Raw genomic sequence first — 27,110 nt, forward strand, 5'->3', positions numbered from 1 at the left:
CACGTCAACAGAACTCCGCCCCTCCCATTTTGTTGAAATTCTATAGTCTAAGCACTTTCCCCGCTACCCACCTGCTGATGCAATAAAGATATCATTTAGCAATTGAAATGCAACGTTCGTACAAGAAAATTATCAGATTTATTTTTATTAGGGTATTTCAAGCTTTCTTTGGAACTAACACTTAAATGGACCTTACTCATGCTCTTCGACTAATTGTGCAAAATTGAAGGTTAAACCCGGCTTATGGTAGCGATATTGGAAGGACTTCGTCTCTATGGATGGGAGTGACAAGTGGGAAATTAACGAGACAGTGAAGGTTTGGCTGTTTGTGCTGGCAAATGACTACGGTTTCACATCCAGGAAGATATCTCTCTGACACTCGCAACGACCACACAAGCAACTAGAGACATACTTTAACAGCCAAGAATGGCCATAAGAAGGCAATGCATTGTATTGAGTTTAGCTCAATCGTATCTGAAACCATCGAAGGCCAAGGGATATTCATACATACACCCACCACACCCTGAATCCATATGCTGCAAATACCCCCCCCTAACCGTACAAAAATGCTCAGTCATAACACCATAACAATGCCCTTCAACGCCCCGCTGCAGCCTTATCACCATTCGCTCTGTTGATTTTTGCCTTTGCGACATCATCTAATGACGCATACCAAACCTTCAGAGCTATGATATGATTCTTCTCTCCATTTCCGTATTCCACTGGAGGACCACGCATCTCTGGTTCGTTGTCATCTTTGAATACGGCCCAACTGCTTCCCTCGTCTTGAGTAGATCGTAAAGCAAAACCTTTCTGAACCGATGTGACTTGAAAATTCCGGAGCAGAATACCATCACCAGCCGATATCGTAGGCAGGGCATGACTGTAGGGACGGTAAACTTGCACCTCGGTTACGCCACTGGGGGCTATCGACGGATCGGTAATGTTAAAGGCAATCTGATAATGCCTGGGGCCACCTTTTGCTCGCTGTGGCTCTGGTGGAGTTGTTGTAGCGACAGCTAGGATGTCCAACTTCTGGTTCATGTGATATCGAAGTACTTTCAGTGCGGTGAACTCACTCAACTCCGTACGCAGGGCTCGCGAAAGTCGTAATTTCAGGTCTGCCACGGGAGGTTTTCTAAGATCGTGAGTCTGCTTTGAGGGCGACTCGAGCGATGAAAGAGCTAACTCAATACTAGCATCATGACCTTTTGGGGTTGCGTGGGCATCAATAACCACCATTGGAGAGCGTGGCTCGGGTGTTTTCTTGTCCAGCTGGGTTGTGGTTTGAATTTTGATGGGCGTAACTGGACGAACATTTTCGTCATCTTTTGCAGTGGACGTGGTGGACTTGACTCTCCGGTGACTTCTTCTAGGATGCTGCAAAGTAAATTTCGGCTCCTCGATCACAATTTTAACATGTTTTTGCTGGTCTTGGGCAGGTTCAGAGGTCTTTTCTTCCGCAATCGATGCGTCAACTTCTTTTTCACCGGCTTCGTCCGCTTCCGTGAGAGCATGAGCGGCAGATCTCGTGGTGACGGTCGGTCCTGGCAACTCGGGAGTTTCTGTCTCTTCTTCGATCTTATCGGTCTGTTCAATAGCACCATCCGCAAGAGCATGGGCCGCAGACCGCGTAGTGACAGATGGTCCTGGTTGTTCAGTAGCTTCTGCCTCCTCAACCTCACTAGGTTCCTCATTGGCTTTGTCGCTTTCGGCGAGAGTATGGGCTGCAGATCTCGTGGTGACAGTCGGCCCTAGTTGCTCGATTGGTTCGGTTTCCATCTGCTGCTCGATCTTGCTGGCTTCATTATTGATCCCACCTGCTTCCACGACAGAATGAGCGGAAGACCTGGTAGTAACTGTCGGCCCTGGTTGCTCGGCAGTTTCCACCTCCTGGTCGATCTTATTCGCGTGCTCTGTTTCTTCAAGGGCATGAGTCTCCGCTCTAGTAGTGACGGCCAGAAACTGCTCCTCAACAGTGTCTGCCTCTTTCTCGATCTCGCTACATTCCTCAGGATCGCCGTTTGCTTCTGCCGCTGCATGAGCCGCAGCTCTCGTAGTGACAGTTGGTCCCAGTGGCTCAACTGTTTCTACTACCTCTTCGCTCTCGCTAGATTCTTGATCGGAGGCATCCTCGACAGAGTCCTCACCGGCTTCGTCTTTCGGCATGCTTTCAACATCCAGAGGGTGCTCGCCATGCTCCTCTGCATCGACAGTTTCATGCATTAAGCTGGTGTCGTTGTTCTGAATGTGCTCGTGCTCACCAGTGTTTGGGCTTCTTCTGGTTTCGGCAGGTGGATTGACCGCGATATTATCATCGTGCCCAGCAGATTGACTGGACTGAACGTCCTCCATCTCTTCAGCAGATTCCTCGTCCATCACAGAATCAACATCCTCAGATTTAGCGAGAGATGTCAGAACTTCGGTCTTCTCAGTGTTCTCGTCGTTGGCATCATGCAATTCGCTCTCATTGAGCGCCTCCATATCCACGTCATCTTGAGAAGGTCTCAGATCGGCTGAAGCGTGCGATTCCATGTCAATTGAAGATACATGAGTTGTAACCTGAACCTCGGTAGACGTATCCACTTCTGTAATGGTACGATTCTCTTCCAAGACCTCCATGTGTATCTCAGATGTGTGTGCAGTCGTAGAGGTGAAGGATGTGTCGGTGACTGTCATCTTCTCTATTGGCTGGGAGATATCAGGAGTCGGAAGTTGTCCGTTGGTATGTTGGACGAATAGCTCCGTTTGTTCTTGAGACTCGGACCCACGTTCTCCACCGTGGGCATTGGATGGTGATGGCTCCTCGTTGGGAAGCGTGGGATAGGAAAGTCTTGGGGACAGTGGTTCATCGGTCGCACCGTCTAGATTGAACATCCTGGGAAACAATGATGGTCCACCAGACGATTGCGGCTTCTCCTCGACAGATTTCTCATCCGCAGGCTTCTTTGCAATGTCGTTGGGTATGGAACTTGGTGCTCGTCTGCTTTCGGGCGTTCGAGGCTCATCCTCAGCATCGACACCATGGCTATCATCCTCGTCCATTAAATCTTCATCTTCGGAACCATCGCTCTCGTCCTCCTCCTCCTCTGATTCACCACTTTGTGAAGCTGCTTCATGTTTATGCCCTTCCACTATACGAGCGGGATCGCCATGGCGATCTGCAGCATCCCGATCGCTGACAAGCTCCTCTTGGTCTTCCTCATCATAATCTTCGTCGAACAAATCCTCGCCTGAATAGGCCTGAGGTGGAGGATCACGTTGAATATGAGTCCTGATCTCTTCTCGTTCGTGGTATGGCACGTCATTTTCTTGATCCGTTTCATCCTCATCGCTTTCTTCACACTCTCTCGAGTCTGCTGGCGCGCTTTGGAATTGGGAATGCGACGTTTGATGAGTACTAGGAATGGTAGCAGCTGGCTCGTCTTCGTCGTCGGATGAAAGCAAGTCAATGACAACAGGCGGTCCAGGTGGATCCTCGTCTTGCATATCGTCTTCATCATAGCTCTCTTCTTGCTCTTCCTCTTCGTCAAAGCTACCTTCTTCGTCTTCTTCGAATCCGTCATCATCAACGGCGCCGTTAATGGCTTCTGGAGTTCGTCGATAACGGGGATACTCGTCGGGACCTGCAGGATTTTCAGGATCTTCGTCCGCATCATTCTCCATATAGTACAGATTCTCGTCTTCAGGTTCCTGCGATCCCTCCGCCTCAGAGCCACTTTCATCGCCATCGTTAGATTCATGGTCCTCTTGGAGACGATGGTCACTCCGTGCTTCTGTTTGCCGACTCACGTGTCGAGAGGTGTAGACAGGAACAAGTCCATCATCTACAATTTCAGATCCTTCTAGAGAGTCGTCGTCTTCGCCTGGGGCATCCTGATCTTCCTGATCTTCCTCCTCTTCCTCATTCTCATCACTGTCTTCGGTGAGGTCAACAACTGGTGATTGGACACTCTGAGATCGAGCACTATGAGACAGAGCGCTTTGGGACCGTGACATAGCTGAGGATTGTGCAAGGTGAGGACGATAAATAGGCTCCTCAACTGCTAGATCGTCTTTGTTGTGTGACAGCTCTGGATATCGAACACCATCTGCCAATTGAGGATCAATTTCCGGATACTGTTCTGTGGACATTCGGTCATGAGAAGTGGCAAGACCAAGATTATGCTGATTGTGATTCTCGATGTTATATGATTGGCCTATTTGTGGCTCGCTGTCGTGATACTCGTCATGCTTCGATGGTGATGCAGATTGCCTAAGTTGGGCATTGGCGTTCTGCCAGTGGCCATATTGATCTTCAATCGCATAAGGGCCAGCAATAGCTGGAAATTTTGCAGTTTGGCCTCCACCAGGTGGTTCCTGAAAGCCATTGAATCCATACCTCGGGACATTGCTGCGGTGGCTAACTGGACTGGCTCCATATATGTCTTCCTCATCTTCTTCGTCTGGGGCAGCATGATTACTTGGAACCGATAACTGATTGGGCGCATTATCTGAAGTGGACTGTCCCAGTTGGCCAAAGTTGAAACCATTAGAGTGCGAAACTAGAGGAGATACAAGTGGCAGGTTGTCGGAAGGTATAGGGTGAAGTCTCGGGGACAAGGGAGGTTCCTGATTGAAGTTCATTGCTTCGTCGGATGTGAAATTTGTTTGCTGTGTATGTATCCTTGGGGGAGGCATCGCAACATCTTCTGGTTCTTGGGCTACCTGAGCTGGACTACTGGATGAAATTATCTCTGGCGGCTGAGCACCATTCATCTGTGAGTATGGAGTGGAGCCAACATTGGTAGCTTGCCTTGCGAAATCTGCCAAAGTCTCCGCTGCGACCCCGACCTCCAAACCAACTGTTTGACATGCTTCGTCCATCATAGTTGGCGCGAGCTTTGGTAGTGGCTCTGGGGAAACTTGATTCGTCGCCTGACTTTCTGCCTCTTCTGGTGTTGGTGAGCGGCTGCTGTATCTCCATACAGAGCTCAACCTGGTCCGCTTTCTTCCTTTCCCTTGGACTGTGCCATCTTCCAAGAATGGGTCATAGTCCGAGTCGAAAAGTGAGCCATACGAAGTTCTTGCCCGCTTAAGAAAAGCTGGTGAGGACCATTCATCATCGGCTTCTAATATTGTACTTGAAGGAATAGACGTGCCATTCGTGACAGGGCTTGGAGGTGAAGGTTCTGGGGTTGGGATTCTCGCAAAGACAAGTGCAGTCTCAGGATCCGGCGGAGGATGATCGATATCGATCGTGATTAATTCTGAGGCATCTTCTTGCTTGAACTGGATCGAGGTTAGCGATGGCGGTAGCATGAAGCTGGCAAGACCTTACCTGAAGGTGAAGTCTCTCTGTGAACTTGAGTTCGACTTCTACACCTCTGCCAGGCGTCCCAGCATCATTTTGATTCTCTAGCCATTCTACCCCATCTAAACATAGTGTGACCTCATCGCCGCTTGCAATGCCCGCTTTCGCAATACTCTTCGCACTGGCTCCTGCGAACTGCACACGAACTTGTCCTCTCGTTCTTCGCAAACGGAAGTCTGGCTCTGATAGCAGGAAGGCGATAGACCCAGTCGCAGAGCTGTAAGGCCATGTGAGAGTGACAACAGCTTTGATTGATCTCGTCGCGGGCGCAACCAACAGAGGAGTGAGTTGCGCGATAGGTATGTGTGCGGTTTCCATCGCGCTCAAGCCGTTGGTGTCCACCGCCATGGTGTAGGCAGTTTCTTGCGGAGCAGATCAACCATGACCATACAGAGTGCCTGTCAACAGCGTGTTCGATATCTGCAGGGTAGTTATTCGTGGTTGTGGTGCGCAAACGCGCTGTGAATTTATGGTGGAATTTATGGATGGAATTTATGACGCGCTGCCAATTGCAACAAAGCGGGAAAATCCCGATCCCGACCCTCACCTTCAGACCTGCCCCACTACTGATCACCTCATATTAAATTCACCTTTTAAATTTCATCTTTTCTTCTCTGTATATATTTGTGTTTCTACATTGTAATTCAATTGATAGGACTTTTGCATTTTGTTATTCATCTTCGATTAGCGTGTAAGCTCATCCATACTGCTTTGATACCGTGTACATCTGAACGGCCCCAGCAGTGGAGCCCCATTCTTGCTCAGATTCGACTTGAACTGCCCATGGGATCAGTCTTGAGGCCAAATGGCCCTTTCAACGTCAAGAGAATCGCTGTTATAGGGGCCGGGCCAACAGGCCTCGCAGCAGCAAAGTATCTCGTAGCCGAGAGAGTCTTTGATACTGTTGATATTTACGAGCAACAGGCAGAAGTAGGAGGAGTATGGAATTATACTCCAAGTTTGGCCGAAAGAGTCCCTGTGCCTCAGACGTCTCCACATGTTTCTCCCGCGAAGCCAGTATGGCCGAAGGATGCAGCTGCTCCAATATTCTCGAATCCGATGTATGAACGTTTAAACACAAATATTCCAAAGAACTTAATGCAGTTTTCGGACCTGGATTTTCCTTCAGAATCTCTGCTTTATCCAAGCCGGCAAGATGTGCAGAAATATCTGATCAAGTATTCTCAAGATATACGACATCTCATCAATTTCTCCACACAAGTGGAAGATATTAAGCTTACACGGGTGGATGACCAAGATCATTGGACTCTGGTTGCCAAGTCGACGGTGACCGAGGAGGAGTCATGTAAAGAGTATGATGCTATCGTGGTATCCAATGGCCATTACTCAGTACCATGGATTCCTGACGTGCCTGGAGTCAAAGAGTTCGGTACCACTTACCCTTCCGTCATATCCCATTCCAAAATATATCGGTCACCGGCATCATATGCCGGTAAGAAAGTCATTGTAGTCGGGAATGCAGCCTCTGGCTTGGACATTGGGAATCAAATCAGCGCTGTGTGTAAGACTCCACTTCTCAACTCGGTTCGAGAGCCGGCGGAGCTTCCAATCGGCGTAGACACAAAGGAAGAAGTCCCTACTATTGCAGAATTCTTGATTGATGATCGAGGAGTGCGATTCGAAGATGGCAGAGTCGAGAAGGATGTCGATGCGATCATATACTGCACAGGCTATCTCTATTCATATCCGTTCATGAAATCGCTTGAACCTCCCTTGGTTGCAACAGGACGTCGGACCATTGGACTTTGGCAACAAGTTTTTAATATAGCCCATCCAACACTTGCTTTTACAGCGCTGAGTCAAAAGATCATCCCTTTCCCACTGTCAGAAGCGCAAGGAGCGGCAATAGCGAAAGTATGGTCGAATAACATATCCCTCCTCACTACCGAGGAGATGGAAGCATGGGAGAGAAGTAGAGTCGACGAGCTAGGAGAAGGCACGGCTTTTCATGTTTACGGATATCCGAAAGGTAAGGAGACCGTTCATGCAAAAGTCCCTCTGCTTTGCCCTCTTCAACTTCACTTGATGCTTCTGCAGATGCATGCTTGTTAATGTCCCACGCCCCCTCGAGCATTCGCTCTCCGAAACCGCGAAGAAAAAAACATGCTGACTTTGAGACCGTGGGATTTCAGATGCTGAATATATTAATTACCTTCATGATTGGGTTATGACAGCCGAGAACGGTTTCTCGAAAGAGCCTCCTTTCTGGGATGAGCGAAAGCGATGGCTTCGCTCTATCTACATTGATGTGAAAAAGAGGTTCAATGAGACGGGAGGAAAGGCAACGACATTGGAGGAGCTGGGCTTCCATTTTGAAGAATATTCCTAGACCACACGACTCCATGATATTAACATAAAGGTTGAAATAGAAGACGCAAGGGTATTGCATTACACGTGATAGGGGTCCAACGCTAGTGCACAGAGCAAGTGAACTGATCCAAAGCACTCCTCAAACTTTTTGGACAATCTTCATATGTCGTGACATACCAAATAAGGGCTGATGAAACGTTTCAAAACATTTGCCATTACTCCGCCCCAAACACGTGATAGCAGTCATTGCACATTCCTCAACAATCAGGATTCATTCGCACGTCAAAAACCTGCCCATCCTATCACAATGTCTCACAACACCATCCACGCAACCCACATGCTGGATCCTTACTACCGTATTAATAGAAAATGTGAAATAGCCTCGTCATCTTTTATGCATATCGTATGCTAGCTCCAAACGTACAACAAAAGCACGGCCTCGACGAATTTTCCAATAAGATTGTGATCTTCGACGCCCATAAGTACAACGAACCCTTAACTTGTCTCCTATAACCAAGAGCAGCAGTCTTCTAGAATTTCACGAACCGATGGCCTTCCCCAATCCTCCCGCCGATGGAGCAAATCTATGCTCCGAGGAAACCGGACGACAAGCCGCATTCGTGCCTCCCGAGTACACTATAAAGGAGATTTACGACAACATCCCGCCTCACTGCCTTCAGCCCAACACACTCCTCTCATTATATTATATCCTCAGGGATTTTTTCTTCGTCCTCATTTTGGTGAGTATTGCAACGCAGATCCCCAGCATTCCGTACCCCTACCTCCGAGGTTTCGCCTGGGCTTCATATGCATTTGTTCAAGGTCTCGTGTTCACTGGTTAGTTTTGATGTTTCTTGGCAGTACTGCAATGATTTGTACTGATTTTGATTTCTCGTTCAGGGCTCTGGGAGCTCGCTCATGAATGTGGACATGGAGCCCTTTCTAAATCCAAGGCATTCAACAACATTTCTGGACTCATCATGCATTCGCTACTTCTGGTCCCATTCCATTCGTGGCGCATCACCCATTCCACGCACCATAAGACTACAAATAACCTAGACAAAGATATTGCCTTCGTCCCTGACATCAAAGAAGCGTACCAAGCGGCAAGAGAGTCCCATAGCGAGGCGTGGGATTATATTGAAGATATGCCTGTTGTTACCCTCGTCCATCTGTTCTTTCATCAGATTATTGCTTGGCCACTCTATCTTACCATCAACAATTTTGCTTTGGAGAGAATGGCTAAGGCGCCATGGTGGAAGAGGAGCCATTTCTATCTTGGAGGCGACGGTCCAAATTTCAAGCCTGAAAACACCCAGGATATACTAACCTCAGACATTGGCATTGGAGCTGTTATGTTTGCCCTGTGGGGGCTTGTGCAATACTTTGGAGCTTGGAATATGATGTTATTTTATGGATTTCCTTGGATGTGGACGAATCACTGGATTCGTGAGTATTCTGATACAAGCTGGACGAAGGACTTACTGACAAACAACAGTTACTATAACATATCTCCAGCATACCGACGTATCAATTCCATATTACCCTAATCAGACCTGGACCTTTCTGAGAGGAGCAGCGTCTGCGGTTGACCGAGATTTTGGCTTTATTGGCCGAGTCATCTTCCATGGTGCAATCGAGACTCATGTCATGCATCATCACGTCTCTCGCATCCCGTTCTATCACGCTATCGAAGCTACAGCAGCTGTGAAGAAAGTAATGGGTATTCATTACCAGAGCGACTTCAAGACACCGTACATGTGGGCTTTCTGGAAGAACCACCGTATATGTAAGTATGTGGAGGAGACAGAGAAGAATAGTCAGATATATTTCTTTGCGAAAACAGAGTAATGAGCGTCGCCATCTCGAGGCACTTTTTTGTTTGTACATACGAATAGACGGGACGGAAAAAACGATAGACGGGATAGATTGGACACGGAAGCGGTGATGAGTCTCTTGGGGGGACTTAGTGCTCGGCCTTCATCAAATTTGTACTCATAGCTCAAAGCCACAAACTCATCAAAGTTTTCCGCACTTCAAACTCTGGTATCCAAACAGATCATCTTTAGAGCGGGTACATTCACGGTCATGCGGAACATTGAGAGTTCACTTCGCGATCTCCTGTATCTTGGAGGTGATGTGCGCGGAGTCGCCACGAATAGTCTAGTCGAATGTATTGAAACTGATTTGAAAGAGATGAGTTAGCAATGGGGGTTTGGCTCGTCATGCGAACGTTGAAGTCTGGGTGAAATATTCAGATATTGCCAATGAAGATCTCACGCGCAACCAGGGCATGCAAAGCAGAAACGGTTGTATCATATTACCAGAGTTGTGTTTTCATCATAAAATTTGTTGGAGAGAAGAAGGAGATTTCTACATACGAAGTCACCAAAGCTAGTCTAAAATATGTGTATGTTCCCATCTGTAGGTCATCATCGCATCATGGAGCGCGCCAGAAGAGGGGCCCTCGTGACGATGGTTTTAGAGTGGTGAATAATCTCGACCCCTCATCGGAGTCGCCAGCTGAGTTGGAATGATTTCAAGCTGTCGAAGATTTGAGTTGGAGGTCTTGCTGTTAAAGAAGAAGAAGAAGAAGTGAACAATTTTTTGAGGCGATAAAGTTGTCTCGAATAGGCTAGCTCTTTCAGGAATAGTCAACATCTTTTTCATAGGCCCCGCTTAACCTTAGAGCAGCCATCGATTTCTCCTGTAGTGCTTTGGGTACAGCAATCATCTTTCAAATCTAGGACAATTGAACATAATACACACTCGCACACCATAATACCATCACTTAGCATCCTGCGACGATAATACAACTCACCTGCAACTACTGTGCCTTGACGCGACGCCCCAAAACCTTCTGGAAAACACCCCATCGCAATCCCTTGTCGAAACAGCTATCGACGACACTCGTTACTCGGCAGCTTTGTATTGTGAAGGACAGGCGCTTTTGCAGAATAACTACAAACTCTAGTTCCTTCGCCGTCTCTCCTCATGGATGGTCTATGGGGTCGCCGTGCCAAGTACACTCTCTCACCATTCTCTCCACCAAGCGCAAAACTAACTGTGAAATCACCAGTACCAATAAACTCTCCCTCTCAACCTCTACGACAAATGGCGGCCCTCCTAACAATGACCATCCAGCCAGGGGATTCTCCCTTGGCAGACGAACCACCGATACTTCCTCTCATAGTAATAAGAACCCGTTCGGCGCCATGTCGCCTTCGACCACCTCTCTTGCCTCTCCCACCGCTGGCGCAAGCAATGCATTTGGTCTAGGATCTGGCGCTTTCGCAGCTTTCGGTTCATCGAAGGTCCCCAAAACTCCAGGAGGTGGTTTAGACTACAGTAGTGTCATAGGAAGCTCTGCCAAGACTCCCACTGTTGAGAAACAAGTCAAGGACATTAGCTCAAAACCTTCGCGAGCATCTCTCACCGAATCCAGAACCTCCACACAACCTTCTGCACACAATTTGAGGCATAGCTGGGCGTTCTGGTTCCGTCCTCCGATTTCCAAGTCGAACGGATTCGTCGAGTACGAGAAAACTTTACACGAAACAGGAAGTTTTGATAACGTCGAAGATTTCTGGAAGGTCTATTCACGACTAGCCAGACCTTCTACCCTACCTCTCGTGTCCGACTATCACATCTTCAAGAGAGGCATTCGACCAGTCTGGGAGGATGAGGAGAATAAGAAGGGTGGCAAGTGGATCGTGAGACTCAAGAAGGGGGTTGCGGACAGATACTGGGAGGATCTTGTCCTTGCAATTGTCGGTGATCAATTCGCAGAGGCAAGCGAGGAGCTTTGTGGAGCCGTGCTTAGTGTTAGGAATGGCGAAGATATCCTCAGCATTTGGACCTGTAGAGATGGCGGCAGGGTTCTCAAAATCAGGTACGCTTTGCAGAATTGATCTAAGTGTGAACACATGCTAATAATCACCTAGGGAGACTATGAAGCGTATGTTGAACTTCCCCCCAGAGACAAAGGTCGAATGGAAGAGCCACGACACAAGCATGGCCCAACGAATCGCGATCGACGAGCAGCGGAAGGAGAAATCCAACCAGCGAAACGGAAACAAGGACAATGAGCACGCTTCTACTCCAATCACCGACAAGAAGCAAAACGCATGATTAACCTACAACAGATCTAGACCTTACAATGGGTTTGGAACGACGGATTTTCTTGATTACGAATGACCTTGGTTGTACAAGTATTTGGGTTGCATTGAATGGGAAAAGCGATGACTTGGCTATGGCGGAGATTCATATCTCCACTGGGTTTAGCAACGGTGGATGGTTTTTGTGTTGTACAATAAGACGAAAGTCTACAAGACTTGAGGTGTGATGCTTTGTTTGCGCATAACGCTGTCCAAGCAAGATTAAGATACACCTGACCGAATACAATGTCTTGTTTTCGAGAATTACTTTGTGACAAGACTGTATCCAGGATAAGGACGAATAGCGCGGGTTGACTTCAGCCACAAAGCGGCCGTGCACCACCTTAACTTTGCTCTAAATCCCATCATCTTTTCCTCTTGCCTCTTTCTCACCGCCTCTCCATTATGTTGTGCATGCCCTGACTTAGAAACATGGCCTATTGCCTAAAGTGAAATCCCAAGTGAGGCTATCTTCATCAAGACCATCTCATAAATATATCTGCAGTATGGACCCGCTTAGTCTCACGGGCACGCTCATAGCAGTTCTCCAAATCACAACCTCGGTAATTTCAGTATGCTACGACTACCGCGCTGGCGTCGCATCCGCTTCTCGTGAAGTAGTACAGATCACCGAATCTCTCAACGCGCTCAAAGACGTCTTGGAAAGCCTTCTACGCCTCGTCGAAACTTCAGAGTCAGGTGAGGATCGGGCAAGGCTGAGCAACATCGAGGTGTTGGCCAAGGATAGAGGAACATTGGAAAGTTGTCTGAATGAGTTGATCAGATTGGAAGGAAAATTGCAGCCGGAGAAAGGTTGGAGGAAGCTGAGGAGGGGCTTGGTTTGGCCGTTGAAAGAAGGGGAGATGAAGAGGGCTTTGGCGGGGCTGGAAAGGTATAAGAGCACGATGTTGCTTGCGATTTCGGCGGATCAAGCGTAAGTTTCTGTCTTAAGCTCAACAAGCATTTACTAAACATATACAGGACATTGAGCCTCGCTATCCAAGAGGATTTAGGAGACTTGACTGATATGTTTCAGAAGCATGCCCTCGGTAGTCGCTCGCCTTCCATTCTAGTCTTGCCAATCTTTCTCGTCCCGACATCAAGCTTGCATCTTTCTCTTGTTTGAGACTGTTTTCCATCTCTTACTCATTCTTCAACACAGATCAGACACGTCAAGATATTTTCAAGTGGCTCGCTGCACCAGATCCATTTGCCAACCACGCTCTCAATCGAAAGAAGAGACAGAGCTCTACCGGAACATGGCTGCTGACAAGTCGGCAATATGATAGCTGGCTCTATAATAGAAAATCTTTCTTCTGGCTGTATGGCATTCGTGAGTCACTGCACCTGTATTTCCAGATCATGAATTGATATTGCCTTAGCTGGCTGCGGAAAGACTGTTCTATGGTCAGTTGCACGGCCTTCCCACATGCTGGGGATGATTTCAGATTTTGACAGATAAGCACAGTTCCACTGTCATTGAACAGCTCATCCGCTATACACAACAAGACCAGTCGGTAGGGCTGGCTTATTTTTACTACGACCTGAACGGTCCCCAAAAACAAGACACCACTTCTCTCATACGCTCTTTGATCACACAACTGTCGTCCCAATGTTCGACCATACCCGCACCTCTCGCAGATCTATATGGCATGCGACAGAATGGCCGGAGAACCATTGATGAAGAAGCCTTTCTGTCGGTACTACAGTCACTTGTTTGGGCTTTTCACGATGTCTACCTTGTCTTCGACGCTTTGGACGAGAGCTCCAATCTTGGCGAGACCTTGCAATTCATCCATCGCCTCAAATCGTGGAATGTTCCACAACTGCACATTCTTGTGACTAGCCGACAACTTCCTGAGATCGCGGACTCTATCATGACTCTCACTTCAGACAGAATTTGTCTTCATGAATGCAACTTGAACGGAGATATTCATATTTACTTAGCCGACAGGCTTATGCACGATCAAAACTTCTCCAAATGGCCCCTAGACATTCGAAACCAAGTTATGGAGAAGCTTGTACGAGGCGAGGCAGGAATGTAAGTGGCTGTCTGCATGAAGTAGACTAGCTAAGAGGCAAATTAGGTTCCAATGGGTTGTTTGTCAGCTAGACATGCTGCAAAAATGCTTGTCAGTGGCAGCTGTCCGTAAAGCATTATCCACAGACTTTCCGCAGGATCTCGAAGGAACCTACGACCAGATTTTGCATGATATTCCCTCCAATTGTCAGCCAGAAGCCTCAAAAGTTTTGCAAGCACTCATAGCGACTAGAGAATTGTTGAGTGTAGAGGAGATTGTCGACATACTGGCGGTGGATCTTGATTCCACACCTGCCAAGTTTGACCCTGACGCCAGGCCTATCGATCCTCGGAGCATATTGTCGCTTTGCTCCTCATTGATAACGACAACCAAAGCGTCTCAGCTAGACTTCTATGACAACTTCGAGGAACCAGTCACAGTTTTGAGGCTGGCTCACGCTTCCGTCGCTGAGTATTTCGCTCGCCCAAAACCTGAAGTCTTATCTCAATTCTACTTCTCACATCGATCGGCACGTCGAAGGCTCGGTCAGGCATGCGTAGCGTATCTGATGGCGCCTGAGTTTGGTAATGTGAACAACAAAAGAAACATATTCGAGAGCTTAGAACTATTTCCTTTCTTGCGGCATGCTGCAAAGTACTGGCCATTATACTTTGGGAAGGAGAAAGGTGATCCCGAAGAGTCCATGGATGAGACCATGAGATCTTTGATTCAAGCATTATTTGCCACCAGTAAGTTGCCCAATGGAGGCAATTTTGCATTCTGGGTAGGGCTGCTTATACCAGAAGCGTCATTTCACGATGTCGCCAGCACGCAGCCGATGTATTATACGGCATCATTCGGACTTCTCGAAGTGACCAGATTGCTACTTGACACTGAGAAGGATATCGACATCGATGCCCTGGGTGGACGGGCCAGAGCTTCGGCTCTCCACGTAGCAGTTTATCGAGATCATATAGATGTTGCAAACCTCCTCCTAGAGCGTGGAGCAAGTCCAGATACCACAAACATCACAGGAGAATCCGCTTTGTATTGGGCGACTTTGAATAAAAACCAGGAGATGTCGGATTTATTACTTCGCTATGGAGCATCGCCTTTGGGCCAACAGCAACTGTACGCCATAGAGCGGAGAAAGAGGTGGTTAAATTTCCTGAACATCAAGTCCGACGATGTAAGGAAGCGAAGACCTTGACACAAGTTGACAGCAGAGACAAAGCATCGGATCCAGGAATTCGATTAAGCTTATCGATCGATTTTCTCAAGGGTTGACTACTTTCCCGTTTAAGACGACAAGGCGGCTCACTGATGATCGAGTCCCATGTTGTGGCGTTCAAGCAAATGCTGAGCTGACATTTCTCGAGGCCGAGGCGCGTCTCTGTCACTGGTTTACCACAACGCGCAGCCACTAACACTCGCTGTATCAAAAATAGTTAGGAAGCTATCAAGCCTGGAACTTTTCACTGCTTCCACCCGCAGTGAACCCCTGAGCCAACACGAGAAAGCTAAAATTACCGAAGCCACAGCGTTGATCCGTTCCTTATCATAGGCCAGTGGTGGGGCTGCTCTCAAATGTAACGCTCTCTGGTCGCCGTCCCTTCTGGAGCGACATCTTGGCAGCTGAACTAAGAAATTGTGCGAGTATGAACTTTCGTATCGCCATGATGCTCTCTTCCTCAACACTCGTTCGCCAGATCCCGAGGGATGGAGACGTTGGCAGCTCTTTGGAGTCGATATGGGAGGAAAGAAAGGGGTCCTGATGTCGAGTATTCTCCTCTGCCAGTAACGCCCAGCAGAACCTCAGACGACGAACCTACTCGACCCCACGAAACACTACATCGAAGGACCCCTTTCATTACATGGCAGACGACTCCCACCTTCGAGATTTCCATCAATGTGTATGCAATATGGCGTCTGCTGATACCCTTATTGTTGGCTCTTATCCCAAGCTTCGTCTGGTCGAGAAGGAAACCGAGAAAATTATATCCCACGAGCTATTTGGACGGATTGAGGGGTGTTGCAGCATTGTTCGTGGTATTCCACCACTATGCAATTAACTTCACAGCTTCTTCCCAAGACGGTTGGCATACGGGCGAGCCGGGATCTCACGATTGGTTCTTCCTGTTTCCACTCGTGAGGGTCATTCATTCTGGACGATTCATGGTTATAATCTTCTTTATCATCTCAGGAAACGTGCTTTCGCTCCAAGTTCTGAAGCTGGCCAGAGCAGGAGAGAAGGATAAACTTTTAGACTCGTTGGCTAGCTCGGTCTTTCGGAGATGGATTCGTCTGCACATTCCAGTCATTGCTTCGACGTTCATTGCATTTCTTTTAGCTAGAGGTGCTGTCTGGACGCTGTTACCGGGACATTGGGACCATACTGAGGTGGAGGCTGCACAACATTTTGCGAGATCACAGCCTCTGCCGTATCCCGAGGGCACATTCATGGAGCAGTTCTGGGGTATATGTTGTCCCTGTTGTGATCGAATATTGCTAACGGATTACAGACTGGTTTGGAGATGCCATACAACTATGTGATCCATTCCGCTTCGGCGCCCCCAGCAACTCGAAGTACAATATCAATAATTTATGGACGATCCCAGTGGAATGGATGGGTTCTATGCTAGTCTTCGCCACAGTTCTGGGTATATCTCGATGCAAGACGTGGGCAAAAGTCGGCTCTCTGTTACTCCTCATATACGTAGCTCACCACCACTCACGCTGGGAATGGGCCACTTTTCTCAGCGGTACTCTCCTCGCGCAAGTCTCCTTAATCCGCAACACTCATCCCGGCCCCTCCAAGTTTGAATTCATCGACGAAAAGCTCCCAGAGATCAAAGTCCCGCTTCAACTCTTGTCCAAAATCTTCTGGACCCTCCTCTTCATCGCAGGCCTCTACCTCGGTGCTCAACCCCAGAACCTCTCCTCCACCAGCCCAGGCTACAAAACCATCATGTCCTGGCTCCCAACCCAATATCTCCACAACCCCGACGGCTTCTGGCCCTGCATCGGAGGCGTAATCCTCATTTTCGCCCTCGAAAATGCTCCATTCCTCCAATCTATCTTCACAACTTCGTTCGCGCAATATCTGGGCGATATCTCCTTCTCGTTGTATATGTTGCACGGCCAAGTCCTGTTCACATTAGGGCAATGGATCGTCCCGAAGGCGATGGATATCACGGGTGGATGGGAGAATGGCGGATTCGGGTTTGGTGGGGGATTGGTACTGGCTGGTACAGTGCTTTTGCCGGTTACGTTTTGGGTTAGTGATTTGTTTTGGAGAGGGGTGGATGTTAGGAGTGTGTGGTTTGCGAAGTGGGTTGGGGATAGGTGCTTTTTGGAGTAGTTTATAGACTAGTGAGAGTTTAATAGATACCCTTTGTTTTTGAAGTTATGCGGAGGTCCATTTTCTGTCTGCATGTGGGATTTTAGCTGGTCTTGTTCGTTCTGCAGTGATTAAAGGACATAGGTAAGTGTTATGTTCTCTCCTCACAACTGACATCTTGTCGTTTTCCCCCTTTTCTCATGATCAGGACATAAAAAGGTGCCATCATCTCCTTACCAGACATGGGACATTGCGCTCATCTCCTATAGCTCCGACTTTCCCTAGATAATATGTGAAAGTTCTATGTCCCCACCTCGCAAAGGACATTGTCTCTAATTGATTGTGTATTGATGATGGTTATATTTAGCCATCTCACAATGTTGGATAGTGAAATGTCCTGTCTTAGTCTTGACCATGTTCTACACTAAGAAGAAACATCTTTTCAACTTAATTCCAGACTTCAGATGTGAAGGTAGTATTATTGTTGTCAACATCTGATACATCTCCTCACTCATGACGGTGAAGTTGGGCTTGACAACAGAAGCAGTATAATAAATAACACTTCAAAGCTTGGTTCCCGGAGGGCGCTTTGAATTATTTTGTGAGGAGTGATGAGCAAGAAAGATTAGTTGATTGATTTCCCGGCGCTTTAACACCACACCAAGAAAGGCTCCGCACGACTGTTGCTAGAAGATCTTTGTCATGGTACTCCGTACAGAACATAGTTTGGGGGGGGGGGGACTCGATAGGTATTTATACTTCAGAGTTTCGAAAATTATCTCCCTCGACCAAAATCAGTGAATTGAAGTCCACTAGGAATCCGATGCCGGATCGCCTATTCACTTCATACACCATATACGAAATCTAGCGGTTCTACAAGTGAATATAGCACGTTGTTTTCCCAAGGATTGCAAAGTTAACTAGCGTGCTTCAATCTGATGATAAAAGCGGAGCTCAAGCTTTGCAACCCTATAACTTACAGCCGCTGCTCACAAGTGTCATCTTGGTCTCGGGCTCAACTAATTTCGTGATATACAAAACATGAGGTTGCTCCGCGACCTTTTTTGCACTCTCTTTGGAAGTATAGTATGAGGGCACCCAGAGTTGACAACAGGAATTTACTTGACAACAACGACAATTGACACCGAATGGCGAGTTTGTACACTCCTCACCTCCTAGGGGTTTGGCATGTGCTGAATTGTTCTAGAGAAAAAAAGGAATGGCAAAAGCAATGCTCTTTCCCGGTTCCTGGCTACACACCTTAACCGTAATTGGGAATGTTGCGGCTCTTCTGCCTTTACTGCCTCCTTTGCCTCCCTTGTTTTGTTTGTAGCGATACAAGGAACGATTGCTAGGGTTATTTATAGAAAATTTGGAAAGAGATCGCGACACTCGTGAGAAAATAGTGAATACGATTCAAGCTTCTGATTCCTGTTCAAGATGTCTAGATTCATGTTCCCAGAGTGTCTATTTTCGCCTGAGGCGCCCATCTGGATCGGAAAAAGAGCTTGATGCTTGTAAAGAAACAGTGAATACCGTCCAAGCCTTTGATTTCCTATCCCGAACGTCCAGATCCACGCTCTTCAAGTGTCTGTTTTCGCCTAAGGCGCCCATTTGATCAGAATGAGAGCTCGACATTCGCAGGTAAACAGTGAATATGTCCACGCTTCCGATTTTCTGTTCAGAACATCCAGCTTCACGTTCTTAAGTGTCTGTTTTCGCCTGAGGCGCCAATTTGAGGACGATAAAAGAACAACCGGTAGAAGTTTCGACTTTTTCTCACCAACTTTCTCACCCACCAAGAGAATCTCTAAGTAGGAGGATCCTCGGGTGAGCCGGCTATGCTTGAGCCGGGACCAAGGTATTTATGTAGCAATCTGGTGTAGCTAACGATAGGAAGCGTGTCTGATTGTCATTGGAATTGATAGGTGACAAAGTATAGTTGACAATGGAAAGCTGAAAGGAAAAGAAAATGTTGACAACAAGAGAGAAGCTGACAGTAACAGAAGATGTTGACAATAAGAGAAGGTCTACTAGAGAGAACAAGAGAAGAAAGAGCCCGGAGGAGGGGACTTCAGGTTGGCAAAATAATTATAGAGCTGTCGGACAATTGTAACACTCATCCTCACACCTTGTCAGGACAGACTCCTGAACAATATAATTCAGAAGGTAAATGAATTCTTGCGTATGACTTTTTGAGTACTCAGGTCAACACATGTTGAAGATTGCTATTTGGGGATTGAAATAATACCGAATTCAAACCTTGAAGGACCGAGAAGTTGACCATGCGTATTGTCCAGCCAGCTGTTGAACATTTAATACTCGTATATTGTCGATCCTGGTCCCAACATATGTACAATGTCTCTAATCCCTGGCAAGCTGGCCAGGCTCCCTTTGTGCTGTTTGTGTTCGAAAGATAGTGGTAGATGAATTGCAGATTGTTCCAAGCCAGTTCGGTGCTCCGTGACAAGATCAAGCCCTTTGATCAGAACTTGAAGGTGTGTTTATGGTGTTCGTAGCTTCGATATACAATTGTCCGAAGAAACCGCACGCATACCTCGTCTCCACTTCTCCATAGCCAATCCACTCCAAACAGCACTTGCAGATCATATAAAACTATGTGTTATTCTGCCTGGAACCTTCATATTCATCCCATTGTTGCCATGGCATCTGTGTACGCTGAGGACGGCTGTCGTAGAGAGGATGCGCTGGAAGAATCTATTTTTGACGGAACGATAGGAATATGCCTAGTTGGATCGATGGCGGACTGCGGGCTGTGCGAAGCTGTTCGGAATATCGTGTTCTGTGATGTCGCTGTGGGCTTTGATGACTCCAGAAGGATTATTTCGCTCTCTGGCGACTCTGATAGGGTTAGATCCATTACGATGGCGACAGAAACGGAAATGCCAAATCAAGACTTTCCAACGTCCTTGGAGGAGCGTTGGAAGGTATCATGCGATTGAGATAGTTGAAGCATACTTCTAGGCGACATTGAAGACGGACAATTAACTTTTCATCCTTTAGGGTATCGGGATGGGCCGGTGCTGGTGCCGAGGCCTCGGCCCGACCCCTTCCCCTTGCAAAGCTCTTTCATGTCCAATCTCATTTCCTCCGCATCATACGAATCTGCCCAAGGGATGAAGACTTAGCATTTCAGATGCAGAATTTCCTGCTGTTCTTCTACGGAATCGTACACAACAGGGGCGAAACTTTTCGACTGGCAGACTTCACTATAATATTGGGAGTTGATCAAGGTTGCTGTATCTCTTGCTTAAGCATAGTACTAGCATTGATCTCCCTTCTTTATCGAATCTTTTCTAATCCCTAATTATGTCTCTCGCTCTGGAACAAAGCCGGTTCCTGATACAGAACGAGCCATACCATTCCTATATATGTTCGTCCCATTCTTCGAACAACAATTCATATTCCACTTTGGCTTTTTTGTACCCTTTGGAACAAATCCCGCCATCCTCCTCTCCTTTCCTCTTTCTCTCTGACTCGGGGCTTTGATCTAGCCTGGCATTTCTGGTACCCTTCGATCGACTTCCTTGTTCCTCTTCCATGACAAACTTAGACCCGCAATTCAAATCCTGGAATGATCCTGCCCTGTTTGTCTTCGCCGGAGGAATTCCTACACTCTTTGCGATGTTTCTCGTTTCATTTGAATAGAATGCCGCGTGCGATTCTGCTGTTTTGGCTCTCTTGGAAGCATGTTTTTCATCGGCTGCTGTGTCTCTCTTCCTCTTGGAAGCGAATGCTCGAGGAACATCAATACCTTGACCGCTACTAAGAGAGTACATCTTACCATCTGGAATATCTTCCTCCATTTCTGTGTTCGTCATTGGTGTGTCTAGTGCAAACGACTTAAAAGCATCCTCCATCTCAATGTCGAGTTCCGAATCGTGTGTGGTCGTATCTTCGGAAGTTTGACATCGTCCTTCGATCAATCGGAGCCTTTTCTCACCCCTTGGCGTCTTATCCGTCTGCTTGTCCTCGTCTTCTTCCCTTGGCCGTTTTGGTGAAGCGTCGAAAGTGTATTGATTTGAGAATCGAGCGTGCTCACAAGACGATTTTTGCTTGCTTAACAAATTACAATTGGACTCCAGACAAGGGCACGACTGAATTTCTTCAAATGATGAGGGTGTGAGAGGTGATATGGTCCCATCAAAGAGCCGACGGGACTGTGGAGGCATAGGTGGTGATGCAGGTGGACTTGGCGGCTTATTGGCATCGTCGGTATCCATTTCAGAATCCGAATTGGTATCGTAACCGTCGGAGTCTGATCCCCGGTACCAAACCCATTGGCGGATGGGATTCCGTACATGCCTAGGTGATCTGTGAGCAGTCAGCAGATCTCCCAAGGAGCACGGTACAGAGATATACTCACTGACGCGGACCGTGACCCGACATCATGCCTGTAGAGTAGTGCTTTCTAAGAATGGAAGCTAAAGTATTGAAGATACTGGTGAGCCGCGAATGATCTTACCGAACGGTGCAATAAATGAAGGAAACAGATTAAGAGGAGAGCGATTTGATTCGAGGCGCTGAACAGAACGTGGAAGGAGCGAAGCGCGCTTGCGCACCATTTGATTTAGATAGAGGATCCATGGACTGTTGCAGAAGCCGGAATTGAATACAAATTTAAGAATCTTGCAAAGACATTTTATGATAGTCCATCGTAAACAGAGCTTTACACGCTTTTTGCGAATCTTGCTCAAAGAAATCCATTAGTCACGTGGACAGCCTCCATCAACTCCAAAGCACCTCAACATATGTTGCCCGCATCATCCCCAACCATCCCAGTCTTAAATCCGCGCTATCTCCCCTTAATGTAAAACTCCGTACCATTTCCCAGTCACCTCAATCAGCCAACTAATCAACCATTCTCTGCAACTGTTGAACTCCCTTCTCACCATCCATTCCATGCAACCAGGACACACGATCCTTGATGAACAATTCTTGCTGTGGCTTCAACACAGTATCGTGCAGATTGAAATCATCTACAGTTCCAATTCGCATGATATACTGTCCTGGCCAAGCCGAACCGACTCGGTACAAGAGCGTACCGCACGACTTACAGAAGTGATTGGCCATCGAATTTCCGTGACGAAACATGGTTTTGTCTTGCTTGAAGATGGTGATGTTGTCCTTGCCACGAATGTATCTGGTGTGCGACTCGAGAGTGATGAAGTTGGATGCGAACATTGAGGCAGTTATCTTGTGGCAGTCGTAGCAGTTGCAAATGAAACTACCGACATAGCCTGGGGCTTTGAGAGGCTGGGATGATGTGTTAGAGATGAGAAGATGTTTTGGGTGAAGAGTGATACTCACGAATGCCATTTGCACGGCGCCACAAAAGCATGTAGCGGTTGCTTCGTTCTCATTCGACCAGCCGTCGGTAGCCAATCCAGCCAATGGTATAAAAGGCTTGGATCTGTCTGCAGTACTAGCGGCTGTTACACTGGAAGCCATTGTGAGGTATGCCTATTCGGTTATGTTGTAGATGGATTTTGTGATTGAGGAAGAATTGAAATTCTTGACAGATAAGATTGAAGATGGAGAGTGAAGCTGGAGATTGAAGCTGAGTTTATAATTCCTCATAGATGAAGAACTTGTGCTTTATATAATGGCATTCGATGTACTGTAGTCATTGTCTTTGAGTCCAGTTGGGGTCCATTTGCGGTGCCTGCAAGCTGACGTACGAGTGGTTCGTGCGCTGGCTGTCTCGCTTTCGCTTCCCCAGAGCGAGCGTAACGAGATAAGCGAAGGGAATAGTGAGAGTAATGTGGGGCTTATTCCCAACCAGCGAATCGAGGTTGTGCTTTATAATGCAGTCAGATTATCAAGCACATATACCGACTAATAGTTAGCAAGTCAATCTTCAAGCGACTGTTTTCGGTACCGTGCATTCTTTGTAATATTCGGGTCATCTAGAAGCGATCGGGTCTCAGTTTTGCTGACAATTACAAGAAGCTCTCAGCCTTGTGCATGGTCTTCTCAACAGCCGCAATGGTTTTGATGTAACTTGATGTGCTTTGAAGTGAAGTCACTTTCGATAAGAGCCTCTGAAAGAAATGTAATGTTACATCTCCTGTGTGAACAAGTTGACGAGCTGCATCGGAGTCCTGTCCGCAGGGGAAGTAACCACTCACAGGCCTAAATTCCAGAATGCACTCAAAGAGTCAGGATCTCGTGGGATTGGGTGATATGTCGTAGTTTATCGGATATTGTAAAAACGTGGGCTGTACCTGGCAGACGTGCAAGGATTTTCTCTCGGCTGCGGCTGTCTTGGCGGCTATATCTTAAGTCTAACATTTTCATAGGCAGTTGCATTTATTGACTGTTGCAATAAAGTTGTGGCGTGCGGGGTGGCGCCTACAGTCCCCAGGAAATATTCCTAAGCCTGTGTAGATCTTGAAATAAGCTTTTTCCAAGCAAAAGCCACTCTATATGTGTACGACGTATGGAGATACTGTCCGACCAATGAATGGCTAGTATCACCCATCGTCTGGGACTCTCTGTCTTTCTGATTGCCTCTAGTCTGTCGACAGATACCAAATGCAAACGTTCCATGGCGTTACCATGCTGTAAAAGAGTTTCCCGCTCAAGGTTAAAGGTGGGTGATGATTTGTTTGCATTTTGGAAGAGAAGTGTGATGCGAGGTACGAACGTCATTCACGGCACTTGCATATTAAATGAGGCGGGGTTGTGTTTCAGATTCCAATATACTGATATTGGAAGAACAGCAAGAACAATCGTCCGATGTCCAATATTCCGTGACGGCACTTTCGTCTGATATTGAAACATGAGAAATTCTTGAAAAAGTAAATGAATGACATTCGGCAGTAACCTTGGCGCAATGGGATCTCTCTCCATGATCCATCCACAGACTATTCCCGCTGGGAACTGCAGCAGCGTGATGGAGGATCTAGACCGTGCCAATGTTCGCCAAGGAAACGTTGTATACAAACATTTTTCCATCTTTCAAAATGCTTTATCCGATTCCGCTTGGGCCGAGTGTCCAGAGCCACGGTTCGAAATCATAAATAGTGAAGTCGAGGCCTCGAGAGAAGAGAGCAGACTCGCCACTCAAATTCGACGCTAGCCATCTCCAACCATGAAGTCTCTCACAGCCCTCTCGCTCTTGACGGCCCCTCTCTTTCTGCAGCAAGTACTCGCTGCTCTTGACTGCACCATAGCCGGAAACATTCTGACAGAGAAGAGTTGCGAATGGGATGGCTGCTCGACACGCGCAACTAGAGAGCCTGGAGACACTGTCTCTGCTACTTGCCTCGCTGATTGCAGTACCGATGAAGAGTAAGATCCCTCTCTTTCCACACAGCAAACTATGCTAATGACTTGATAGTCCATGGGTCGTGTTGGACGATGGCGCTATGATGAGAGTGAACGATGACCTCAACTGTGAATATTTCGGCGAGACTGCATCAGCTCAATGTTAGTCATATGTTCACGCATCCTCGGCATATACTGACCTCTCAAAGCACTCCCATACTGTTATGAACAGTTGAACAAAGACAAACCCACGAACTGTGCAGCTTCTTCCTCAGCCGGAGTTGCTAGTAAAGGTGCTACCACATCAAGCAGCACCTCGAGTACGTCAGTTCTGAGCACATCAGCAACGAGCACCACAGTTGTCACAACTCCCAAGGTTTCGAGCACATCCAGCTCTTCAGTAGTTGCTCCAACGAGCACTCCAGTTGTCTCAAGTCCCAAAGTCTCAAGTACATCCAGCTCTTCGGTTGTTGCTCCAACGTCCTCCTCAGTAGTGACGAGTCCTAAAGTCTCGAGCACGTCATCCATTATCGTCCCTAGCAGCTCTTCCACTGCTGTAACACCGAAGCCTCCTCCACCAACATCAACTGCTTCTCCCGTCAGCACATCATCAATGCTTTCGACACCAAAGGCGCCAACCTCAATTATAAGCTCCACCCTGTCGACCGTCTCCTCCGTTGTCAGTCCAATACTGCCAACCACGTCATCTTCGTCAGCTGTGACAACAAAAGCGCCGACAACTTCACTGACTTCTTCGTCGGCGACTGTACCCAAGCCAGTCTCAACAGTTCTGAGCTCAATCATCTCATCTCTGTCTTCGGTCCTCTCTACCACGACCAAACTACCAATAGCAAACACGACAAGCAGCTCTACAAAGACAACATCCTCAACAAAAGGCCACGAAGACGCAGGGACGACTACATCCACCTTCGCGCCTAATTCGACCACAAAAGCTCCCACGTCCAGCTCAACACTACTTCCCACGATTTCATCCAATTTGACATCTACTTCAAAAGCCTCTACATCCAGTTCAACGGTTCTGACCTCCTCCTTGACAACTCCCAAGCCAGTATCGACAATTGTCAGCTCAATCTTGTCAACTCTCTCATCCATTCTTTCGACGACCCCAAAACTCCCTACGCCAACATCTTCCTCATCCTCATCGTCCTCAATTCTAACGACAAAGTCCTCCACGAGTACACCTGTTCTCACAACAAAGCCAACCACAAGCACGAAAGGACATGGAAATGCAGGAACGTCGACAACTCTTCTAAACACAACTTCCTCGCTAGTCACAAGCTCAAAGGCCACCACTTCGTCATCGTCTTCCTCTTCCGTGGTCACGACTTCGAAACTGACCACGTCTTCTTCGTCCTCCTCCTCAGCTACGGTGCCAAAGCCAGTCTCTACGGTACTCAGCTCGATCATCTCATCTCTTTCATCAATCATATCCGTGACAGCTCCAGCTACTAGCCCCACCACGCTTAAGACGACTACATCCAGCAGCAGTTCGAGTCTGACGGTGCCAAAGCTGACTACGTCCAGCTCAAGTCTGACTCTAGCGCCAACGACCACAGTAAAGCCACCTATGATTCGCGGGCGAAGAATCTAAGATCTGCCGTCCAAAAATCGAAAATGAACCAAGAACAGTCGAACATTCAGGAGGAAAAATGAGAAAAGGAGGTGCTCAAGTTCTTTTGTTGCTGAAAGCGAGTTGAAAATCGAGGAGATTTTGCGATAATAATTATGATTTTGGATTTTGCAGTACATAAATAGTGAAACGCTCCTGTGACGGGTTGAGACCCGTGCGAAGACTTGGTGCCCAAAGGCCTAAGGCACCTGCGTTGCTATTAGCAACTAAAGGATACGTGGCCAGAACAATGTATATAATACCGCACGAGAGTCTGGGAGTAGACTTTTCTCTTCAGTTTGTTCTTCTTGTATTTAGGGAAACCATTTGCTTGAGCATAGCACTGCCGACCCGTGACAGCTCCTTTGATTAGTTGTATATATTATTGCACGCTCTTTAATGAAATTCAAGGTTGATTTACGATTGGAAATCGAAATATAAAATTAAAATATTTCAGACTTTTCGGGAAAATAAAAAATTTATTAAAAAAAAATATTTTCGTTATTTTTATATTATTTTATTTTTTAAATTTTAAATTATATATATTTATGTAAGGGGCTACGCCAAGAGGGAACACTTAAGACGTAGGCAGTGGGTAAAACTGTCGTTGAATTCGATAAAGAACTAAGAGCTAGCTAGCTATGGCTTTATATACACAGAATAGGGGCTTCGAAGAAGCCTCGACACACGCTAAGTGTTCTAAGATTAAAGTCTTAGATCGGAGATTACACTCGTAAAGAAAATAAGGAGGCTAGTGCTTAAGCGAGGCGTAGCCGAAGCATTATGGGGTTCAACCCCTGACATTTAAAAATTTAAATTATTTAAATTATTTTATAAATTTTAAAATAATTTATATTTATAAATAATTTTTTTTAATAAAAAATTTCAAATTATTAAATTGTTACGACTCTCTCCTTACCCTAGTAAGGTCACGTAGGTTGGTATAGTGAATGAAGTAAGATAAGGCAATGATATTGTAGTTAGG

General features: G+C 47.0%; 10 protein-coding genes across 10 annotated transcripts; 5 read left to right on the top strand and 5 right to left on the bottom strand.

Moving 5' to 3' along the window:
• Positions 1-426: 426 nt before the first annotated feature.
• On the bottom strand, positions 427-5,825 carry LY89DRAFT_718043 (uncharacterized protein). The gene is made up of 2 exons (XM_018218386.1): positions 5,321-5,825; positions 427-5,271 (listed from the first exon to the last, which is right to left on the bottom strand). The coding sequence occupies exons 1-2, from the start codon at positions 5,699-5,701 to the stop codon at positions 598-600; spliced, it is 5,055 nt and encodes a 1,684-aa protein (XP_018071673.1). The 5' UTR covers positions 5,702-5,825; the 3' UTR covers positions 427-597.
• A 127-nt stretch (positions 5,826-5,952) lies between these two features.
• LY89DRAFT_706946 (flavin dependent monooxygenase-like protein) lies at positions 5,953-7,703 on the top strand (the record flags this gene model as incomplete). Its single annotated transcript, XM_018217563.1, has 3 exons — positions 5,953-6,044; positions 6,095-7,343; positions 7,507-7,703. Exons 2-3 carry the CDS (start codon positions 6,137-6,139, stop codon positions 7,701-7,703), a joined length of 1,404 nt encoding a protein of 467 aa, XP_018071674.1. The 5' UTR covers positions 5,953-6,044; positions 6,095-6,136.
• A 318-nt stretch (positions 7,704-8,021) lies between these two features.
• On the top strand, positions 8,022-9,762 carry LY89DRAFT_706947 (uncharacterized protein; the record flags this gene model as incomplete). The annotated part of the gene is made up of 4 exons (XM_018217564.1): positions 8,022-8,040; positions 8,297-8,521; positions 8,585-9,133; positions 9,183-9,762. The coding sequence occupies 4 exons, from the start codon at positions 8,022-8,024 to the stop codon at positions 9,533-9,535; spliced, it is 1,146 nt and encodes a 381-aa protein (XP_018071675.1). The 3' UTR covers positions 9,536-9,762.
• A 644-nt stretch (positions 9,763-10,406) lies between these two features.
• On the top strand, positions 10,407-12,149 carry LY89DRAFT_615346 (IF4E-domain-containing protein). Its single transcript, XM_018210723.1, has 3 exons — positions 10,407-10,707; positions 10,764-11,576; positions 11,629-12,149. Exons 1-3 carry the CDS (start codon positions 10,679-10,681, stop codon positions 11,813-11,815), a joined length of 1,029 nt encoding a protein of 342 aa, XP_018071676.1. The 5' UTR covers positions 10,407-10,678; the 3' UTR covers positions 11,816-12,149.
• A 198-nt stretch (positions 12,150-12,347) lies between these two features.
• Positions 12,348-15,072, top strand: LY89DRAFT_733179 (uncharacterized protein; the record flags this gene model as incomplete). The annotated part of the gene is made up of 6 exons (XM_018219769.1): positions 12,348-12,775; positions 12,823-12,890; positions 13,004-13,174; positions 13,224-13,248; positions 13,310-13,882; positions 13,929-15,072. The coding sequence occupies 6 exons, from the start codon at positions 12,348-12,350 to the stop codon at positions 15,070-15,072; spliced, it is 2,409 nt and encodes an 802-aa protein (XP_018071677.1).
• Positions 15,073-15,581: 509 nt separating this feature from the next.
• LY89DRAFT_583917 (uncharacterized protein) lies at positions 15,582-17,223 on the top strand (the record flags this gene model as incomplete). Its single annotated transcript, XM_018209239.1, has 2 exons — positions 15,582-16,338; positions 16,385-17,223. The coding sequence occupies 2 exons, from the start codon at positions 15,582-15,584 to the stop codon at positions 17,221-17,223; spliced, it is 1,596 nt and encodes a 531-aa protein (XP_018071678.1).
• Positions 17,224-20,471: 3,248 nt separating this feature from the next.
• On the bottom strand, positions 20,472-21,532 carry LY89DRAFT_684400 (uncharacterized protein). Its single transcript, XM_018214872.1, has 2 exons — positions 21,008-21,532; positions 20,472-20,959 (listed from the first exon to the last, which is right to left on the bottom strand). Exons 1-2 carry the CDS (start codon positions 21,444-21,446, stop codon positions 20,589-20,591), a joined length of 810 nt encoding a protein of 269 aa, XP_018071679.1. The 5' UTR covers positions 21,447-21,532; the 3' UTR covers positions 20,472-20,588.
• A 220-nt stretch (positions 21,533-21,752) lies between these two features.
• LY89DRAFT_644742 (uncharacterized protein) lies at positions 21,753-22,911 on the bottom strand. Its single transcript, XM_018211842.1, has 2 exons — positions 22,534-22,911; positions 21,753-22,479 (listed from the first exon to the last, which is right to left on the bottom strand). Exons 1-2 carry the CDS (start codon positions 22,672-22,674, stop codon positions 22,075-22,077), a joined length of 546 nt encoding a protein of 181 aa, XP_018071680.1. The 5' UTR covers positions 22,675-22,911; the 3' UTR covers positions 21,753-22,074.
• Positions 22,912-24,000: 1,089 nt separating this feature from the next.
• On the bottom strand, positions 24,001-25,356 carry LY89DRAFT_718049 (uncharacterized protein). Its single transcript, XM_018218387.1, has 3 exons — positions 25,135-25,356; positions 24,748-25,085; positions 24,001-24,553 (listed from the first exon to the last, which is right to left on the bottom strand). The coding sequence occupies exons 2-3, from the start codon at positions 25,021-25,023 to the stop codon at positions 24,197-24,199; spliced, it is 633 nt and encodes a 210-aa protein (XP_018071681.1). The 5' UTR covers positions 25,024-25,085; positions 25,135-25,356; the 3' UTR covers positions 24,001-24,196.
• Positions 24,727-26,277, bottom strand: LY89DRAFT_51219 (uncharacterized protein). The gene is made up of 2 exons (XM_018208074.1): positions 25,135-26,277; positions 24,727-25,085 (listed from the first exon to the last, which is right to left on the bottom strand). Exons 1-2 carry the CDS (start codon positions 25,942-25,944, stop codon positions 25,032-25,034), a joined length of 864 nt encoding a protein of 287 aa, XP_018071682.1. The 5' UTR covers positions 25,945-26,277; the 3' UTR covers positions 24,727-25,031.
• Between the last annotated feature and the right edge of the window lie 833 nt (positions 26,278-27,110).

Source organism: Mollisia scopiformis (assembly GCF_001500285.1).
Source record: "Mollisia scopiformis unplaced genomic scaffold LY89scaffold_11, whole genome shotgun sequence".
Classification (NCBI taxonomy): domain Eukaryota; kingdom Fungi; phylum Ascomycota; class Leotiomycetes; order Helotiales; family Mollisiaceae; genus Mollisia; species Mollisia scopiformis.

Excerpts from the sequence above, each read along its gene's own strand:
- LY89DRAFT_718043 (XM_018218386.1), bottom strand. The coding sequence starts at position 5,701 with ATGGCGGTGGACACCAACGGCTTGAGCGCGATGGAAACCGCACACATA. Across the intron at positions 5,272-5,320 it reads CAGAGAGACTTCACCTTCAG|TTCAAGCAAGAAGATGCCTC; the intron begins GTAAGGTCTTGC and ends ACCTCGATCCAG.
- LY89DRAFT_615346 (XM_018210723.1), top strand. The coding sequence starts at position 10,679 with ATGGATGGTCTATGGGGTCGCCGTGCCAA. Across the intron at positions 10,708-10,763 it reads CTATGGGGTCGCCGTGCCAA|TACCAATAAACTCTCCCTCT; the intron begins GTACACTCTCTC and ends TGAAATCACCAG. Across the intron at positions 11,577-11,628 it reads GGCAGGGTTCTCAAAATCAG|GGAGACTATGAAGCGTATGT; the intron begins GTACGCTTTGCA and ends ATAATCACCTAG.
- LY89DRAFT_684400 (XM_018214872.1), bottom strand. The coding sequence starts at position 21,446 with ATGGATACCGACGATGCCAATAAGCCGCCAAGTCCACCTGCATCACCA. Across the intron at positions 20,960-21,007 it reads GGAGGAAGATATTCCAGATG|CATTCGCTTCCAAGAGGAAG; the intron begins GTAAGATGTACT and ends ATGTTCCTCGAG.
- LY89DRAFT_644742 (XM_018211842.1), bottom strand. The coding sequence starts at position 22,674 with ATGGCTTCCAGTGTAACAGCCGCTAGTACTGCAGACAGATCCAAGCCT. Across the intron at positions 22,480-22,533 it reads GCGCCGTGCAAATGGCATTC|CCTCTCAAAGCCCCAGGCTA; the intron begins GTGAGTATCACT and ends ACATCATCCCAG.
- LY89DRAFT_718049 (XM_018218387.1), bottom strand. The coding sequence starts at position 25,023 with ATGGATGACGTGCTCGAGACTTTAGGACTCGTCACTACTGAGGAGGAC. Across the intron at positions 24,554-24,747 it reads AGGAAGAAGCTGCACAGTTC|CATAGTTTGCTGTGTGGAAA; the intron begins GTGGGTTTGTCT and ends TCAAGTCATTAG.
- LY89DRAFT_51219 (XM_018208074.1), bottom strand. The coding sequence starts at position 25,944 with ATGATTGATGAAAGAGATGAGATGATCGAGCTGAGTACCGTAGAGACT. Across the intron at positions 25,086-25,134 it reads GGGTGGAGCTTATAATTGAG|CAGTTGATGTTGGTGGAGGA; the intron begins GTTGGCGCCTTT and ends TGACGGGAGAAG.